The sequence below is a fragment of the Macaca mulatta genome, chromosome 15 (assembly GCF_049350105.2).
Source record: "Macaca mulatta isolate MMU2019108-1 chromosome 15, T2T-MMU8v2.0, whole genome shotgun sequence".
Taxonomy (NCBI): Eukaryota; Metazoa; Chordata; class Mammalia; order Primates; family Cercopithecidae; genus Macaca; species Macaca mulatta.
The window spans coordinates 92,167,408-92,188,688 of NC_133420.1; the positions used below are offsets into that span (position 1 = coordinate 92,167,408).

At 42.6% G+C, this 21,281-nt stretch overlaps 1 protein-coding gene across 9 annotated transcripts in view; it reads right to left on the bottom strand.

The window, feature by feature from the left end:
- KDM4C (lysine demethylase 4C) overlaps positions 1 to 21,281 on the bottom strand; it is a 415,179-nt gene that overhangs the window by 10,179 nt on the left and 383,719 nt on the right. For all 9 annotated transcript variants that reach the window (XR_013404839.1, XR_013404840.1, XM_015117703.3 and 6 more), the window contains one exon: positions 139 to 258. Coding sequence is in view for 7 of the 9 variants with exons in the window: in XM_015117703.3 (XP_014973189.3) it covers positions 139 to 258 (120 nt within the window). In the remaining 2 variants the exon portion in view is untranslated. The remainder of the gene's footprint in view (positions 1 to 138; positions 259 to 21,281) is intronic.

Below are 21,281 nucleotides of genomic sequence, written 5' to 3' on the forward strand. Positions count from 1 at the left end.
TGAATCTTTGCCTCCTGCATAAAATAAGAGGTGCCCGAAATTGATGTGACTTATTGATCAGCAGCACACTTGAGATACTATCTCCTTCTGACTTATCATGTCAATCTCAGCAAGCATCACAGAGAAGGAAAAACCCACCTGGTACATATGGGCAATGTTTGATCCAAAATATTTTGCTCCATAGAGTTTGCCATCGGGCCACTTGACTTGGACGACTTCTCCCTCGGCAGGTGGGCCCAGCTTCAGACAGTCTCGGCTCTACAGAATAAACAGAGACAGGCTTTTCAAGAGGAGTGCCTAAGTGACTGCATTTAGAACTTCGCAAATGATGAACTCCTGGCAATTAAAAGGAGTTATTGCCTCTGTGTTTTATGGATTATGATCTCGCATGGGTGTTCAGGGGAAGAGATATGAGCCAAAGGAGTATTTAAAGATTCAGCCTACATCATAAAGTTGCAAAGGAGCCACCATAATCCAAGCAGAAAAAAACAGCAGCATTTACATTTGCTATTTGAAAAAGAATTGTTCAGGGGGTAACTAAAATATGCATAGAAACCGCTTTAGTGGAGGAATAGACCAGCTAATGATTTATAACACCTGACATTTATATAGCATTTTGCAGTTAACAAAATGCTTCAGCATACATCTCATGTGATCTTATAATCAACCCATGACATAGAAAGAGATTATTAATTATCCCCGCTATAGTGACAAGGAAACTGAGACTCCTGCGAGGATCCTTTAAGTTGCCAGGATCTCTGGAGAAGTGAAGCTGAATGGGAGAATAAAAGACACCCAGGTGACAGTGGAGCAGGGGAGAAATGGCGTGCAATTGAAGCGGGCAGGACTTGCCAATGCAGCAGCGAAGGGAAAACAGGAGCACCTGCAGCATGGCGGGTGAAGCTGGGTGGGTGTGTCCTGTTTAGCACACCCCTTCTAAAGACCCCCTGGACCTCCCTACATAAATGTGCTTCTGCCAGCATCTCCTGTTAATTGACTAGCCCACCTTTTTCTGCAGGTAACCATGGTGGCACCCATAACCAGAATCTTCTCATTTCAGATCTTCTGTTTCACGTTGCCACCTCCCAAGGCAGTAATTCAGAACAAACTCCCCGAGTGATTAATCCTGAAAGGTGCTTTTATTTTACTTTATTTTATTTTATTATTTTATTTTATTTTTAAGGCATGGGAGGGGGACAGGGAAGATAGTAAAACATTTAAACATTCGCTCACACCTAGTTTGCAAACTTTTAAATTTGTATGTATTGAGTAGGACACTATACAATTTTAATACAAGGGAATTAAATACTTGACTATGGTAATTTTTAATTTCTTTTGCACATTTAGCAATTCATGATTTGCTAATACTGGTATTTTACTGATGAGGACAATCTGAATGACTGAAATGCACACTTGACCAATCAAGCTATAAATGCAGACTGGGCACATTCTGTGGTTTAAATGAGAGGCATACACAGGAAATATTTAGTTGTTTATGACTGGAAATCTACCATGTATTATTTCTTATTACTAATAGAAATTGTGCCTTATAAAGGAGTGGCCATTTGATTGCTGGGTTAGGAGTATACATGGAAGGCCCAGCTGTTCATTTTTCTACCTGTAGGCTATGCTTCCATTAGAGCTACAGCAAAGAAAAAAATAGCTTGCTCAGAGGCTCTACAGAACTGACAATATGCATCTAACTTAGTCAAATGAAAGTAAGTCTTTTGTTGGCCTTCATAATACTTGACCTCAGGACATGCGGAATTGAAAGGGTAGGCTGTAGAGATGTATTCAATGTATGCCCATGGGGTTACCACCTCTTTTTCCATTTCCCTTCCCAAGATTTATGTGGTACCAAGAACACCGGAAGGTATAGCTTCTGAGTATAAACTGATTACATGTGTCAGTCTCCGAGGTTAGAGAGTCGCATCAGCTCTGGATTCCTCTGAGCTGAAGCCCAGGTGCTGGGGGGTAAGCGTGGCGGCAGGAGGTGGCATATGCTTTTCCCGCTGCTAACGCTTTCTCCCATGTGGAGGGATCTCCACTCAGATAATACATCTGGCTCATCTTCACCCCCTGTTAACCTTTTACAAGAGGATTGGTTATGACTTACTTTTATTTTTGAATTCTGAAGGAGACTGTATTTCCCCAACTATGTGTCATGGTACCCTGGAGTGCCACAGCAAACTCACGGGGACCCTGTAGAATACATTCAAGGGAAGCACGGTGACACTTATGAGGCACCCAGCTTACTAATACTGGTGAGTTATTTGGACCTAATTTACTTAACACATAGAACTGTTAGGCATTTCTTTTGACTGAGAGGCAAAGCATGCTGAGGTACTAAGGGTGCTGCAAGCCAAGAAAGTTTGGTGACCTCTAGCTCAGCACCTTCCCTTTCTCTCTGGAGCCATCATGCAGACAGAGAACCTGCACTCTGCTCTGCTCCTTCCACAGACAAGAGCCTGCACTTTCCTGCACCGCCCATCACTAGCTAAGCCTGTCTAATTCCAGGGTCCATATTTGAAACCTGTTTGCCCACAGATATAAGCCGCACTCCTCAATATCTGCTTTATTACTCATAAAGGTAATACGTTACACCTCCAAATCCTGACTCCTCTGTCTCGCTTTTCCTCAGGCAGGGTGAGACATGCTATTTTTTGGGTCCTTCTCGAATCCCCACAGAGGCAGGTCAAAGCCTCGGGAAATTCAGGAGGCTGTACCCTGCACTTTCTTACCCACACAAACAACTTTCAAGCAGGAGAGTTATGGCCTCACTTTCTTTATCATTTAGGTCCTTAATTTTACAGATTTGCCCTTCAGCAGAACTTTATTCACCTTTAAAATAAAATCCCTCAAAATAAATCCCAACCTGCAATTTTAGGTATCATATCACCAAGGAGAGGTAAGGGACATAGAAACGCGGACTAGACAAGCATAAACTGCATTCGAGCAGTTTAATCTTAAAAACATAGTTTTATTAACAAACTGAATGGATGAACTTTACTAAGTGACAATTCTTTTTCAAAAAGGCTTTTGGAAACAATACCTGGGATACTTTGGTATCTTTTATTACTAATTGTAAACTAACCTTTTACTCACAGGAAATCTTAATTTAGCATTGGAAGTGCCTGACCTCAACTAACTCCTTACTGCTCAGCCTCCTCCTAATGTTGCTCGGTATCAGCCACAAAGATTAAATTTATAATCTTTCATGCCAAACTCAAGAAGACACTTCAGTTTGCTTTCTCAATCTTCTTGCTTTCAAAACTCTTTTTCTTTATTTATAGAAGAAAAATAACAAACCAACTTTGTAACAAGTTAAGTTATTCTGTGCTTCCCCCACCTCCAAAACCAGGGGGCACGATTCTCATCTATAACAGCTCCTTTCTCATCCTTCACCAGGTCATTCAGCTGGAAGGACATATATTTTGATGAGCATATAACTTTATTTAGTATGTAAAATTTATTATTTACTCCCTAGCTACTTTCCAAAAGAAGTTAAGGTAGCTTGGAGTAAAACATAAAACCGCTTATTTCTGTAACATCTACTTTCATCATAAAGAAATAGTGTCAATTCATCAGCTGTTTCACATTTTGAGTTTGCCAGCAACTTCCTATGACTACGTGGGATATAAATTTAAACAAGAATGAGACTAGAAGCATGTGGGCTGATGAAAAGAAGTTGAAAGGTTTGATATTTAGGCTTCTCTGATTCTCTCCAAAGTAGAAGCTGGTGGGTGTCCCCAAAATTGTTTCAATCACTAATTCAAAACCGATTTACTGACCACCTACTGTGTGTGAGACACTAGGAGCCAATAAAGCCCAGCGGCCCAAGCCAGAGACAGACAGAGGGCATTGCACCCACACGTGAGGCCTGTCACACTAAACTCCACAGTTCTGGGGGGTGGGGGTCTCCAGGGTCCTTGCAAGGGGGGAGATCTATGAGGGCTTCAGAGTAGAACTTTGATTTTATTTACAAATTAGGTTTCTGAGTAAGATTTCATTTGGGGTAAAAAAGTTTCTTTTAAAAATAAAAGGTCTGGAAGATGGCCAAATAGGAACAGCTCCGGTCTACAGCTCCCAGTGTGATTGACGCAAAAGACGAGTGATTTTTGCAACTGAGATACCTGGTTCATCTCACTGGGACTGGTTAGACAGTGGGTGCAGCCCATGGAGGGCGAGTTGAAGCAGGGTAGGGCGTCGCCTCACCCAGGAAGTGCAAGGGGTTGGAGGATTTCCAATTCCTAGTCAAGGGAAGCCGTGACAGACTGTTCTTGGAAAAACAGGACACTCGTGCCCAAATACTGCACTTTTCTCAAGGTCTTAGCAACCAGCAGACAAGGAGTTTCTCTCTCATGCCTGGTTTGGTGAGTCCCATGCCCACAGAGCCTTGCTCACTGCTAACGCAGCAGTCTGAGACCGAAGTGTGAGGTGGCAGCCTGGCTCGGGGAGAGGCGTCTGCTGTTGCTGAGGCTTGAGTAGGTAAACAAAGCAGCTGGGAAGCTTGAACTGGGCGGAGCCCACTGCAGCTCAAAAAGGTCCACTGCCTCTAGACTCCACCTCTGTGGGCTGAGCATAGCTGAACAAAAGGCAGCAGACAACTTCTGCAGATTTAAACTTCCCTGTCTGACAGCTCTGAAGAGAGGAGTGGTTCTCCCAGCATGGCGTATGAGCTCTGAGGAAGGGCAGACTGCCTCCTCAAGTGGTCCCTGATCCCTGTGTAGCCTAACTGGGAGACAATCCCCAGTAGGGGTAGACAGACACCTCATATAGGCAGCTCCCCATCAGGGACAAAGCTTCCAGAGGAAGGATCAAGCAGCAATATTTGCTGTTCTGCCTCCGCTGGTGATACCCAGGCAAACAGGGTCTGGAGTGGACCTACGGCAAACTCCAACAGACCTGCAGCTGAGGGACCTGACTGTTAAAAGGAAAACTAACAAACAGAATGGAATAGCATCAACGTCAACAAAAAAGACATCTACACCAAAACCCCATCTGTAGGTCACCATCATCAATGACCAAAGGTAGATAAAACCACAAAAATGGGGAGAAACCAGAGCAGAAAAGCTGAAAATTCTAAAAATCAGAGTGCCTCTTCTCCAAAGAATCACAGCTCTTCGCAAGCAATGGAACAAAGCTGGATGGAGAATGACTTTGACGAACTGACAGAAGTAGGCTTCAGAAGGTGGGTAATAACGAACTTCTTCAAGGTAAAAGAGCATGTTCAAACGCATCGCAAGGAAGCTAAAAACCTTGAAGAAAGGTTAGACGAATGGCTAACTAGAATAAACAGTGTAGAGAAGACCTTAAATGACCTGTGGAGCTGAAAACCATAGCACAAGAACTTAGTGATGCATGCACAAGCTTCAATAGCCAATTCAATCAAGTGGAAGAAAGGGCATCAGTGATTGAAGATCAAATTAATGAAATAAAGTCAGAAGTTTAGACAAAAAAGAACAAAAAGAAACAAACAAAACCTCCAAGAAATATGGGACTATGTGAAAAGACCAAATCTATGTTTGACTAGTGTACCTGAAAGTGATGGGGAGAATGGAACCAAGTTGGGAAACACTCTTCAGGATATTATCCAGGAGAACTTCTCCAACCTAGAAAGGCAGGCCAACATTCGAATTCAGGAAAAACAGAGACCACCACAAAGATACTCCTCAAGAAGAGCAACCCCAAGACACATAATTGTCAGATTTCCCAAGGTTGAAATGAAGGAAAAAGTGTTAAGGGCAGCCAGAGAGAAAGGTCGGGTTACCCACAAAGGGAAGCCCATCATACTAACTAGTGGATCTCCCAGCAGAAACCCTACAGGCCCGAAGAGAGTGCGGGCCAATATTCAACATTCTTAAAGAAAAGAATTTTCAACCCAGAATTTCATAGCCAGCCAAAGTAAGCTTCCTAAGTGAAGGAGAAATAAAATCCTTTACAGACAAGCAAATGTTGAGAGATTTTGTCACCACCGGGCCTGCCTTACAAGAGCTCCTGAAGCAAGCAGTAAACATGGAAAGGAAAAACCGGTACCAGCCACTGCAAAAACATGCCAAATTGTAAAGACCATCGATGCTAGGAAGAAACTGCATCAATTAACAGGCAAAATAACCAGCGAACATCATAATGATAGGATCAAATTCACACATAATATTAACCTTAAATGTAAACGGGCTAGATGCCCCAATTAAGAGAGACAGACTGGCAAATTGGATAAAGAGTCAAGACCCATCAGTGTGCAAATTCAGGAGACCCATCTCATGTGCAAAGACACACATAGGCTCAAAATAAAGGGATGGAGGAAGATTTACCAAACAAATGGAAAGCAAAAAAAAGCAGGGATTGCAATCCTGGACTCTGATAAAACAGACTTTAAACCAACAAAGATCAAAAGAGACAAAGAAAGCCATTACATAATGGTAAAGGGATCAATTCAACAAGAAGAGCTAACTATCCTAAATATATATGCACCCAATACGGGAGCACCCAGATTCATAAAGTAAGTCCTTAGAGACCTACAAAGAGACTGAGACTCCCACACAATAATAATGGGAGACTTCAACACCCCACTGTCAATATTAGAAAGATCAACGAGACAGAAGGTTAACAAGGATATCCAGGACTTGAACTCAGCTCTGCACCAAGCAAACCTAATAGACATCTATAGAACTCTCCACCCCAAATCAACAGAATATAAATTCTTCTCAGCACATTGCACTTACTCTAAAATTGACCACATAATTGGAAGTAAAGCACTCCTCAGCAAACGTAAATGAACAGCAATCACAACAAACTGTCTCTCAGATCACAGTGCAATCAAATTAGAACTCAGGATTAAGAAGCTCACTCAAAACCGCACAACTGCATGGAAACTGAACAACCTGCTCCTGAATGACTACCGGGTAAATAACAAAATGAAGGCAGAAATAAACACGTTCTTTGAAACCAACAAGAACAAAGACAACGTACCAGAATTTCTGGGACACATTTAAGCAGTGTGTAGAGGGAAATTTATAGCACTAAATGCCCACAAGAGAAAGCTGGAAAGATCTAAAATCGACACCATAACATCACAATTAAAAGAACTAGATAAGCAAGAGCAAACACATTCAAAAGCTAGCAGAAGGCAAGAAATAACTAAGACCAGAGCAGAACTGAAAGAGATGGAGACAAAAAAAAAAAAAAAAAAAAAATCAATGAATCCAGGACCTGGTTTTTCAAAAAGATCAACAAAATTGATAGACCGCTAGCAAGACTAATAAAGAAGAAAAGAGAGAAGAATCAAATAGATGCAATAAAAAATGATAAAGGGGATATCACCACCGATCCTACAGAAATACAAACTACCATCAGAGAATACTATAAACACCTCTATGCAAATAAACTAGAAAATCTAGAAGAAATGGATAAATTCCTGGAAACAAACGCCCTCCCAAGACTAGACCAGGAAAAAGCTGAATCTCTGAATAGGCCAATAACAGGCTCTGACATTGAGGCAATAATTAATAGCCTACCAACCAAGAAAAGTCCAGGACCAGACGGATTCACACCTGAATTCTACCAGAGGTACAAAGAGGAGCTGGTACCATTCCTTCTGAAACTATTCCCATCAACAGAAAAAGAGGGAATCCTCCCTAAGTCATTTTATGAGGCCAGCATCATGCTGATACCAAAGCCCAGCAGAGACACAACAAAAAAAGAGAATTTTAGACCAATATCCGTGATGAATATTGATGCAAAAATCCTCAATAAAATATTGGAAAACCGACTCCAGCAGCACATCAAAAAGCTTACCCACCATGATCAAGTCGGCTTCATCCCTGGGATACAAGGCTGGTTCAACATACGCAAATCAATAAATGTAATCCATCATATAAACAGAACCAATGACAAAAACCACATGATTATCTCAATAGATGCAGAAAAGGCCTTTGACAAAATTCAACGCCTTTCATGCTAAAAACTCTCAATAATCTAGGTGTCAATGGAACATAACTCAAAATAATAAGAGCTATTTATGACAAACCCACAGCTAATATCATACTGAAGGGGCAAAAACTGGAAGCATTCCCTTTGAAAACTGGTACAAGACAGGGATGCCCTCTCTCACCACTCCTTTTCAACATAGTGTTGGAAGCTCTGGCCAGGGCAATCAGGCAAGAGAAAGAAATAACAGGTATTCAATTAGGAAAAGAGGAAGTCAAATTGTCCCTCTTTGCAGATGACATAACTGTATATTTAGAAAACCCCATCATCTCAGCCCAAAATCTCCTTAAGCTGATAAGCAACTTCAGCAAAGTCTCAGGATACAAAATCAATGTGCAAAAATCACAAGCATTCCTATACACCAAGAATAGACAGCCAAATAATGAGTGAACTCCCATTCACAATTGCTACAAATAGAATAAAATACCTAGGAATCCAACTCACAAGAGATGTGAAGGACCTCTTCAAGGAGAACCGCAAACCACTGCTCAGTGAAATTAAAGAGGACACAAACAAATGGAAGAACATTCCATGATCATGGATAGGAAGAACCAATATTATGCAAGAGGCCATAATGCCCAAGGTAATTTACAGATTCAATGCCATCCTCATCTTTCTTCACAGAATTGGAAGAAACTACTTTAAAGTTCATATGGAACCACAAAAGAGCCCGCATTGCCAAGACAACCCCAAGCAAAAAGAACAAAGCTGGAGGCATCACACTACCTGACTTCAAACTATACTACAAGGCTACAGTAACCAAAACAGCATGGTACTGGTACCAAAACAGAGATATAGACCAATGGAACAGAACAGAGGCCTCAGAAATCACACCACCCATCTACAACCATCTGATCTTTGACAAACCTGACAAAAACAAGAAATGGGGAAAGGATTCCCTATTTAATAAATGGTGCTGGGAAAACTGGCTAGCCATATGTAGAAAGCTGAAACTGGATCCCTTCCTTACACCTTATACAATAATTAATTCAAGATGGATTAAAGACTTAAATGTTAGACCTAAAACCATAAAAACCCTAGAAGAAAATCTAGGCAATACCATTCAGGACATAGGCATGGGCAAGGACTTTATGACTAAAACATCAAAAGCAATGGCAACAAAAGCCAGAATTGACAAATGGGATCTAATTAAACTAAAGAGCTTCTGCATAGCAAAAGGAACTGCCATTAGAGTGCACAGGCAACCTACAGAATGGGAGAAAATTTTTGCAATCTATCCATCTGACAAAGGGCTAATATCCAGAATCTACAAAGAACTCAAATTTACAAGAAAAAAACAACCCCAGCAAAAAGCGGGCAAGGGATATGAAGAGACACTTCTCAAAAGAAGACATTTTTGCAGCCACAGACAAATGAAAAAATGCTCATCACTGGCCATCAGAGAAATGCAAATCAAAACCACGAGATACCATCTCATGCCAGTAAGAATGATGATCATTAAAAAGTCAGGAACAACAGGTGCTGGAGAGGATATGGAGAAATAGGAACGCTTTTACACTGTTGGCGAGAGTGTAAATTAGTTCAACCACTGTGGAAGGCAGTATGGTAATTCCTAAAGGATCTAGAACTAGAAATACCATTTGACCCAGCAGTCCCATTACTGGGTATATACCCAAAGGATTATAAATCACGCTACTACAAAGACACATGCACACATATGTTTATTGCCGCAGTATTCACAATAGCAAAGGCTTGGAACCAACCCAAATGTCCATCAATGATAGACTGGATTAAGAAAATGTGGCACAGATACACCATGGAATACTATGCAGTCATTAAAAAGGATGAGTTAATGTCCTTTGCTGGGACATGGATGAAGCTGGAAACCATCATTCTGAGCAAACTATCACAAGGACAGAAAACCAAACACCGCATGTTCTCACTCATAGGTGGGAACTGAACAATAAGAACACATGGACACACAGCGGGGACCATCACACACCGGGGCCTGTTGGGGGGTGGGGGAAGTGGGGAGGGATAGCATTAGGAGAAATACCTAATGTAAATGACGAGTTGATGGGTGCAGCAAACCAACATGGCACATGTATACCTATGTAACAAACCTGCACGTTGTGCACATGTACCCTAGAACTTAAAGTATAATTTGAAAAAAATAAAATAAATAAAAGATCTGAAAAAAATTAAGTATATCAAAAGGTCTAAAAATGAAGGGATATAGTTTGTGGAATGCAACAGCTTTAGTGGTCTGCCCTCCCTCTTACAGGTCTCCAGCTGATTCACATATCCTTGGGTTCAGCACCAGGCACCAGGCACTACAGCACAGCTTCTCAAAGTGTGTTCCCAACCCTGGGGCACACATTAAAAATGAGAATTCCAGGTATCCCCAAAGCTCTCTCTGACTTGGGCAACTTCTTTTAAGCAATCTAGAATTTAAGGTCGATTATAGAAAAGGATGTAAAATGCTAAAGAGGTTTTCCCTAATGCAGTTTACTTAGTATGTTATTGGAGTAAGTAAACACCTTTGCTGGAAAATTATATGCATTAAAACCTTGATAAATGCATTTTTCTCAGTTGCTGTCTAGACTCTTTGAAGCAGTTCGTCTTCACCTAACATAAATAGCTGTTTACCATTTGCTGTACTGCCTCCAGGGATGTGTAAACTTGCCTGAAATCTACCAGAGCCTTGTTCACAAGGACACTGGTGTCTGGAGCTGTCAGTAAGCCCGCAGCTACAGTACTAAATAGATGATGTGAAAATTAAAGACAGAAATCATAATCACGGTGAAGAGTGGCCTTTTGGCTATGATCAGTTACTTCAAGGACCTATACTTGCTCCACCAACTAAAAGGAAAAATTCGTCTGCCAGTCTGATTACCTGAATTCTGAAGTCACTAAGTTCTTGGAACTCTTATGAGACCCTTCTAAAGGGACCCCTAGAAGCTGCTGTCCTCAAATGTTGTCTTAGCCCTATCCCCACCCCCATTACTACTCCTTACGTGTATAAACCACAGAGCAGGCAGCCCCATCTGTGAGCAGAGTTGCATCAGATGAAGATGTGGCACATGTGCTCCCAGTAGTTAATCGGCATAGAGTTTGGCTCCTCTGGCAGTCCCCCTTGGGGAGAATGCTTAGGTGACCTGGGGCGAAATGCTAACAGCTGCTAGCATTTCCACAGATAATCACCTGCTCATTACTGGACCCTGGCAGGGATTAACAAGACTGACAGCCATGTAAGAATCGTAGTGACTATCTGTCATCTGTTCGGCTGCCCAGCTTTGGAACCCCCTTCTCCCCACAGTCTAATGGGGACTGAGCTGGCCTGACATCATAGTCGCTGAACACTGCCAGACACTTCCTTCCCCAGCTTCTCTCACAGCAAAGACAGCTACAGAGGCCTGGCCAGTGGGCTACACCAGCCCAGGATTTAGAACCTGTGATCAGAGATGCAGGAAAACAAGTAGAAGGGAGAACTTTCTCAGACAGCAGTGACAGCAGCAGCAGCAGCACTCGCAGGCCTATGGCAGAGGCTAGGTCCAATCTCACCACATAAGGGGAGGCAGTGTGTCCTTCCTGGATGGCGTCTGTGGCCTGGTCTTGCCCATAGCTGCAGCTAAACAGCCTCCTTTTTGTTCTTGCCTGTTTTCTGACCTTCGTTATTCTGCATTCCTGGAGATTATGGAAGTTCCCCAATAACCTTTCACTAAATTTCTGTACAGCCTAAATCAAGGTCAGTTTCTGTTGGTTGCCATTAACGATCCTGATAAGCAACCGCTAGTTTGCATGATGGCAGATCCCTCCTCTCACAGAGTGGAAAGAAACCTCTCACTTAACAATGGAGTATAAAACTGGAGGACTTCCCACACCATGCAAAGGCCCAGCTGCAAAACCATCCTCCTCAAAAAGAAGGGGGCATATTGATGGAAGCACCTACCTGTTCACAAGGATTGGTCTTAGATGACTGGCAGCAGTCTCCAAGTTTTCAATATCCCCCAGTATAAGGATGTGCCCTCTCTGAGGATATCCACAAGAATGTATTCCAGACAATAAAGTCACCAAGCACCTGAAGAATGCCCAGTTCTTAGCAATGGCCTCTCACAGGGGCTACTCTGATGGGGATACACCACTTTGGACTGCTTGTTAAACATGTCATAAGCACCCTTCATGTAGAGATTAGCAAAGAATGAAAACACTTAAAAGTTATTTTTAAGGCCCGGCATGCTGGCTCACGCTTGTAATCCCAGCACTTTGGGAGGCCAAGGCGGAAGGATTACTTGACCTCAGGAATTCAAGACCAGCCTGGGCAACATAGCGAGACTCCGTCTCTATAAAAAAACAAGAAGAAGAAGTATTTTTATGAATAATTCGGAGCTTCTATATATTCACTAGGGAGAAACTGTAAAATCTCTTAAAGATATAAAAAAATTTTTAAACCTCGTATGTCTATCACAAGTGATCACTGTCACCACATTTGGAGTTTTTTTTCCCTATACTTCTAATTTTTAAAAATAATTAAAAGAATTTTTCTCTGTGCTCTTTTCTTTAAGAATTAGGACATCCTATACAGGCACAATCTTTCTCATGCAGAGGTCCAGCCTTTATTTTCTTTCATGTTAGAGCACAGCTGATCTGTCTCTAAAGCCATTTGTCATGAGCTCGGAACTGCAGTTTGTGCCATGTTCCTTCGCTTCCTTCCACAGCATTTTGGGGTGGAGGCCCTTTCTTTTTTATTGGGGTAAAATATCCATAACATGAAATTTACCATTTTAACCACATTCAATTGTACATTTCAATGGCATTAAGTTCATAGCGTTGTGAAATCATCACCACTCTCCCTCTTCAGAGCTTTTTATCTTCCCAAACAGAAACTCTGCCCTCATTAAACACGAACTCCCCACTGTCTCTGCCATCAGCCCCCGGCAACCATTATTCTACTTTCTGTCTCTGAGAATTCGACTGTTCTGGGTACCTCATCTAAGCGAAATCCTACAGCATTTCTTTCGTGGACATTTATAATATACCTTGATATTTGCCACCTATGATTACGTCACGAGCATTTTCTTAGCTATTAATTATCTTTTAAAAAGCCCATTTTACTTGCCAAATATATGCAACAGTATAGATGCACCACAATTAATTTAGCCACTCTTCTATTAAATATTTAGGTTATTGCAATTTTCCCCTATCATATACAATGCTATTGTATATTTTTCATAAATCTTTGTCTGAATTACTGACTCTATTCTTAGACTCTTAGAACAAGAGTTACTTGGTAAAAAGGCATATAAACTATTCATAAACTTAGTTTCATCAGCTTTGAAAAATTCAACATCAGACTCATTTCTCTAGTGCAGTAAATAAATCTAGTATTAACCACCAGAGAAATTTCTGATTCAGCTGGTTCAAGCCAAATGCCCTTCCAGGCAATCTTGTGCTCAGCAGGGTGGGAACTGCTGTTCTAGGAGGTTATCTCGCAGCCTAAACTATACATCTGTGTATAACGAAAGAACCAATTCTATGCCCCTTTTCTGACTGCATCTTTTTCAGAGTGAGAGCTTTCTAACATGCTTAGAAGAAAATCTGGAATGCTTCCACCCTGAGGTATCTGTATCTAAGTGTGTTCTGTGCTGGTTCTAGACCCCTGTAATTTCAGGCTCTAGGTTAATCGATTCAAGTCAAGCTGCTTCTATACTGATACTAATCATTCAGGGAAACTCCAAGTCTACTGTCCACTTTCCCTTTTTAGTAGTTTTGACACAGGGTCTCACTCCTGTTGCCCAGGCTGGAGTGATTGCAGTGGCATTATCACAGCTCACTACAGCCATGGCTTTCTGGGCTCAGGTGATTCTTCCACCTCAGCCTCCCAAATAGCTGAGAATACAGGTGGGTGCCACCATGCTTGGCTAATTTTTTTTTTTAAGTAGAGATGAGGTTTTGCTATGTTGCCCAGCCTCGGCCTCCCAAAGTGCTGGGATTACAGGTGTGAGCCACCATGCCTGGCCTTGTTTCTTTGTAAAGGACACACACACCCCCTCTCTGAACTGCAAGATGCTGTGGTGGTCCCTTAAGCTGAAATGAAGCCCATCTTGCTTCCTCAAGCAGCCAATTTTTTTTTCCACCAGCCACACTTGGCCAATGTCCTCACACACAACTTTTACCTATCTTCTAAAAGATAGGTCTGTTATTTTCACAGAAATAACAGTACTAACACTTAGCACTGTGTTAGTGAATTCCTGAAAGCCAACTAGTTTTTTGTTGTTGTTGCTTTTTGTAGAGACAAGGTCTCACTATGTTGGCAAGGCTGGTCTTGAACTCCTACCCTCAAAAGGTCCTCCTGCTTCAGCCTCCCAAAGTGTTGGGATCACAGGTGTGAGCCACAGTGCCTGGCCCACTGCTTTGTTAGTATGCACTTCCCTCCAGTGATGAGCCCAAAGTGGACACAACGCTTGGTTAAGGTACCGAGGTCCCAGAGATGGAAGTTGTTTTGTTATTCTGGAAGTCATTACAGCATTAAGCCTCAGAGGTATATTTTCCAAAGCAGACACATCTTTGTGATATTAGAAATAGATGAGATTTTGGCAAGCAAAAACTTTAAAAGGCCTAGAAAGTACAAAGTTAGGCAGCTGTTTTGGAAATTATTTTTCTGGTTCCTTTGAAGTGAGGAAGCATAACAAAAGCCAATAACTAGAAACAGGGGTGACGCTGGGGGGTTGACCACACCCAAAAGGGCCTGCGGGGGAGGGACCAGGAAAGCAATGTGGGCAGGAGAGCAGCAGTTCTAACCCGCTGATAAGAGGTTCTCTGCATTCCTGCCTTCTCCTTCCCTTGGAGAGTGTCCTCTGGGCCAGGGACTGAGCTCAGCACTGAGAAAACAGAGACAAAAAAGACCCAGCCCTCTCGGAGACATTTCTCTCAAAGGATTCAGATCCAGCTGGGGACTCAAATACACACATGAATATCTGCAATACAAGGCTGTGTGTGACTGTAGGTAGTTAGGCAAAGAGGTGGGAACTCTGTGTCTGTGACCCGCCCTCCCAGGACATCAACTGTGGTCAGGACTTTCTTCTTAAGATTAACCAAAGTTCCTCATGCTGCTTCCTCCACGTTAAGCCACCTGCACAAACTGAGCTAATTACAGACACCTCTCTCAGGACAAGTTGTGGTGAGAGCAATAATGTAGGCCTTAAAGACAGACGTGAAAGGGAGAAGCCAGCAGGCGGCTCCTGCGGCACCCTGTGGGGACCACTGTTTGGGGCTCTGGCATTGTCAACCTGATTTCGTCTGGGCTCGCGTAACTGGTCAGCCTATCCCACTGACTACGCTGAGTGGTGTGGCCAAACAGGAGACAGAGTTGTAGCCCTGACCCCTTCCTCTCCCTCTCAAGAGTATTCTGGAAGGATCCCACTGTGGTCTCAGGGCTGTGCCCCACCATCCCAGGAGCCCAAATAGAAAATCTTCCAAGTTCAACTCCTGAAAGGTCCAAACATAAAAACTACTTAAATAAGGAATTTATGCATTTAAAGCTTTTCTGCCACCGTGTTCCCCTTGTGCAGACACTGATATCCACAGCAGAAGCTGCTTGTGGTACATCTGGTCCAGCCACAGCCTCGCATGGAGCTGGCACCTGGAGCTGCCCACCCCCCAACAACAGCTGGCATGACTTGCTGTAGTGCAGTGGCCAGGCCCCATGCTCACTTGCTCACACACAACCTCGCCGCTCCAAGCCAGGCTTGCCCGTGGCAGGTGTGGGATCCGGGCCGGTAGCATGAGCCGAGTGCAGCCTGCTGGGCTGAGTGGACGGAATAAGCCTAGCGGGCATGAGCAAAACTCAAGCAGAGGGGCCACCAGCCACAGAGGTTTCTGGCTGGCACAGCAACACCCTAAGGCTCCTGTGACATTATTATCTCCAATTTACAGATAAGGTAACTGGTTGTTAACTCCCTTGCCTGGTTGCACAGCTAATTAGCAAAGCAAGGAGCACCCTGGGTCTGTCTGCCACACATGTGGCTCTTCCTACCTGGGTGAGACAGCCAACATCAGCCCTGATGACTGCCCCAAGGCTCACTGCGTCCAGGACTGCAACTTCTCACCCCCAAATACAGGGAAAAAAGCTCCATCTATATAGGAAAGATTTTCTCCCCTTTTTTATTGTTGTTGGCAGGGACTAAAATGTATGAGGGGGAATAAAATATTTTACTATGTCAATAAAAATTTATGTTGCACAATGGAGAAAGACAGGCTTGGGGTGAATTTCTCTGTAGTGGTTTCTAAAAATACATGTCAGTTCCAAAAGCTAAAAAAAGAAAGATGAAAGGAAAGCTAAGGATAGGCATGCAGGGGAGAGAAGGCTGCCCTCTGTTTATGTGTCCAGTTTTCCAAGGCTCTGACTCTGCTCTGCAGTGTCTGTTCGACTTCTGGGAGCATGGCTTGACCTACCCAGGATGCTTCACACTGAAGTGATGCACGTACTGCTTCCAAGATCTGAGGCCAGGCTGCTCACAAAGAAAACCCATTACTGTGCATAAGCTACTCAACCACTTTATGTCCTGGTTTTCTCATTAATAAACCTTATGTCCTGGTTTTCTCAGTAGTAAAATGGAGATATTAATGCAATCTTGCAGGGAGAATGAGAGAAGAGAACAGAAAAGCAAAACCCAATTCCTGGCAGCTAGTGAACACTGAGTGAACCACATCTGGATTTAATTCCCATCAACAGGAATATATCTAGAGGACAGCGAGGAGACAAAACCCTTGGGAGGCCACCTTTGGGATTAAAAATAGTGAAGAAAACACTGAGAAGCCAAGAACCCAGACTATGAGAGAAAGGAGGCTGCAATAGAACACAGAACTACAGAGGACAATCACATGTGTTATCCTAATTGGAATCTAAAACAGTCTGGTAGGGTACGCAGGCAAGTGTCAACATCTCCCAGCATTGGTAGAGAAGAGCGACTTGCCTGAGGCCACAGGGCTAATAAGTAGATGGGTGGGGCTATCACTCAGTCACCTGGGAATTTTCAAGCATCTCGTGTTTTAGGGAACAAAGGAATGAGTCGTGAGTTAAACAGATGTAGTTTTTTACTTCATGAAAACTTTGCTTCATTGGAAAATGCAGGCATTAACTTAAAAAAAAAAAAAAAGTATAAGAACTCCTACATAAGGAATAACAGTATAAAGCAGAAGTATTTAACAGATTATTAGTAACTATATGGTTCCTACATTCCAGAGAGCTTCAAGATGCCACAAGAGCTAGAGATTGAAAATGAAATTTTGACAAAATCTGAAAAGATCTAGATAAGGAAAATTAGGGGAAAAGAGTAAGGATATAAGTAGTTCTCAGAAGGGTTAAGATCTGTTTCAAAAAAACTTTTTCTGATTATAAAAATAAAACACATTCATACAGAAACTATAAGAAGGTGATAAAGTTGAAAATCATAATCACCTATGATTATACTCTCCAAAGATAATCAGTAACATTTTGATGTATTTCCTTTGAGGATTTTTCCCTTGCATATTTATATTTTTATACATAATTGGGATCTTACTGTATATACAATTTTGAGCCTGATTTTTCCATTTATTATATTGCATCGTTAAATATCCTTTGAAAACATGATTTTAATAGCTGCATAAATAGTTCATTTAACCTTCCTCCTGGCTGCACTGGTAAGTGTTCAACGTCCAGATCGAAGGAACAAAGAGCTGTCATGCTTGCACTAGCCAGACTGTGTTTGGGGCACTGTGTTCCCACACCTGAGAGCAACATCTCGAGTGGGACATTGTCCAAGAAAATTTCATCCTCAGAGCGTCCTGGAGGAAAAGCATTCACAAACCACTTTTTGGTCATCAAATCATTTGTTCCTGCCTCAGGACTGAGAAATGAGGACTGTTTTGTTTGGATTTGAGAAGACTTAGCAGGCACTTGAGACCTCTCTACAAACATGTTAAGAAACTTAAGTGAAAGAGAGAGTGTGTTGATTCAGTTTTGCCCTAGAGATCGAGACCTAGGAAGGCTCTTGGATGTTCTGGAGAGGCAGCAGTTAGACTTCACAGAAAGAAGCTCTTGCTTCTTAACAACTGGAGCCAAAATTGAGAGTGAGCTCCTGTCATGTGCAGCGTTCCAGAATGGATCTGAGAACTCCTCACCAGAGGCGCGGCAGAGGAGGTGTCCGGCTGCGGGTGGGAGTTCTCGAGGAGTTGGGGGAAAGATGGAGCACAGCAGAGTAGGGGTAAGAATGAGCAGTTAAGGGATGAGGTGGGAGGGGAGTGCGCCCCCCATCAGCCTGTCTCACCTATGCAGCACCCCTGAACTGAGACACAGTGACTCAGAACTTCTAGCCATTCAATGGCCTGTCCAAGTCTCACTAGAAGTATGGACAAGGCTGAGACTATGGTTTCTAAATTCTCAAGTCCCATTCTAGTGATCCTCCTCCTTCACCAAAGCACAGGGAAAATGCAAAACGATGGCAGGAAAAAATCAAACGCAGACACGTAGTTAGCTTTCTCCCCAGCCACCCTCTGGCCACACACCTTTAACTCTATAACGCCAGCTTCCTCTTTGGTCAAAGGAAAGGAGCATCCTTTGAGGATCAACACCTGAGGAGGAGACCTGTTAATGCAGGACCACCTTATTCTCTCGTGGGCCCAGAGGGAGGCTGGTATAACTCAATCAGCCAGATGATGCGCAAATGGGTGAAGCAAAATGCATAGAAAGGATGAAGGCAACAGGTGTGTGGGTCTCAGCCACTGTGGTGGAAAAAGCTTTCACAAAGCTTCTGTGGTAAAGCTACAACTGCAAAGACATCATGGTGCATAAAAATACGTCAAAGATTGCTCACTCCTGGGCTGAAACCTAAGAGTAGCTTAGCCCCCTTTGTCTCCATATGATATTCTGATACAAGTGGCATGCCAAGTCTTGCAGTGTGGAGGCTGTGTGTCCACATGAACAGCATTTTCACTCTCCACCTCACCCAAGCTGACTGAGCATGTGCTCCCGTCACATTCACCACACAGGTGATGCTCCACGCCAGGAATCCGGGAAAGGGGAACAAAATGTATATGTAGATGAGTGGATGGTGGGGCCAGGGGCCACATTCCAATGCTTACAATCAGAGGCGACTAGAGAACACTATGGCTGTTCTCCCCTGTGAGAATGGCAAGAGACCTGAGAGATCCCCTAGGCCAATGTCCCCAGTTGAAAGGGAAGGGCTGAACAATGAAATGACTTGCACAGTCACAAGTCACCAAGAGCTGGCTATAATTTAATCTTGCGTTTCACAGCCCAGCAGTGCAAGGTTTTGAGCAAATGAGTAACACTTGGGGAGAATTTTAACTAGGGGATTAAAAAGCAGAGCCAGGTGACGACTAACCAAAGAATTTGTTAAGAATATGATTTGTCAAAAAATGTCAGCTCATGGTATTCAGAAGCCGAGGCGTGGCCAGGCACAGCAGCTCACGCCTGTAATCCCTTTCACCTTGGCCTCCCAAGGTTTGAGTTTGGGAGGCCGAGGTGAGCGTACTGCTTGAGCCCAATAGTTTGAGACCAGCCTGGGCAACACAGCAAGACCTAGTCTCTTAAAAAAAAGAGGAGTAATGAGTATACATGCACAAATGCAGTAATCCAGGATATCCGCAGAACTGGAAATGTGTTCCCGGGCACAGTAAAAACATGTGAGCAACGCCATTCTAGAAATACTTTTCACATAGGCTACAGCTTCTCTCTCTGTGAGTTTAACATGTCCTTCCTTTTAGATTAAATGCAAATGCATAAAGTTAACCAATCATGCTCATAACACACTGTCTTATGAAGACAGGGACATGTGTAATTACTACCAGCACTTCAATAGGGACTACTGTGTCACCAATGACAGATAGCTAAGATGGCTGAGGAGTGGATAATGAATCAATCTATTTAGTCAACATTATTATGCTTAAAGGGAAGTCAGAAACTCCCCAAATGATTCTTGTGTTGTGGAAAGCCTGTCAAATCAAAATATTCTTAATGTGAAATTAAGAAGAATTTTGCTGTTTGTAGATACCCAGGCAAGGAGAATGAAAATGATATGTAGATAACACACCATTGTTAGATTTATTATCCAAACAAGAGCTTTTAATCCACCAAGGCTTAAAAACACATAAAAGGAGGGTGGTAAATTTCACTTTACTGATGCACTCACTGTGGAATGCCTGGTTCAGAATCACATCAAGGATTATGTCATGCCCTTTTTCAGATAGTTAATGAACCTTTGAAGTAAGAGCTTTTCTATTCTTTTCACACCAGATATTAGTCTTTATTTGAAGGCTGATTCTTGCTAATACCCGATTTGCTTAATGAACATTGAATAGTTGGTCAATAATATTTCAATTGTGATATGATCTTTTTCCACTCTACTAAAAAGGTTAGTTAGCATCCTCGGTTACTTTCCTTGAAACAGACACCCACTGATGTAGATTTGCATATAGAGGCAACTGGAAACCAAAACAGGCCAGTGTGGGGGCTCCCAGGGTAAGTGGGCACCTGAAAGTGGGGTCAGTATAAGCGATGCTGGAGCTGGAACAGCTGAGACTAGCTTTTATAGATTAAGCTGGGAGGGGAGGGAGTAGGACTTCAGTGATAAAACAAGTAGGTAAGGAGGTAGAGGAAGATAAAGGATAAAAGGAGATGGGCCTGCTTGCAAACCTTAAACACCATCCAATTAATAGTAACTATGACACTAACAGTACACAGGATGTAACTCCTTGCTTTTAGCATGTTAATATGATGCCAGGTGCATTCAAATTAATATCTACATTGTCTACACACACACACACACACACACACACACACACACACACAGCCTGTATGAGCATTTTAAAAATCCTGGGAGGATATATGAGAAGCAGGTGAGATGGTGATTTCCAGATGTTGGAAGACACAGGAATGTACTTTTCATCTTAAATCTTTCTGTATTTCTTGGACTTTAGCCAGCCATGGGTATGTTATGCAAAACATTGTACATCTACAATTATTAAATATTAGTTGCTAATTATTTTTATTACCACTAACCACATACATTTTGTCTACCAGTTAGTCTTTCTTTCCCTTTAAAAGGTAAATGAATCTCAAAAATGAGAGATGTTCAAGACTCTGTAAGTCATGTAGTCCATCTCCTTTAGAAAATGATGGCTCTTCTCAAGGCAACAGAACAGATGCATCAGCCTCTACACTGGTTCGTGATGAGGGAGCCCAGGGGAGGGGAGGCAAAGCCACTGAACAGAAAGAGAAACTAGGATGGGTGTGGTGGCTCACACCTATAATCTCATCGTTTTGGGAG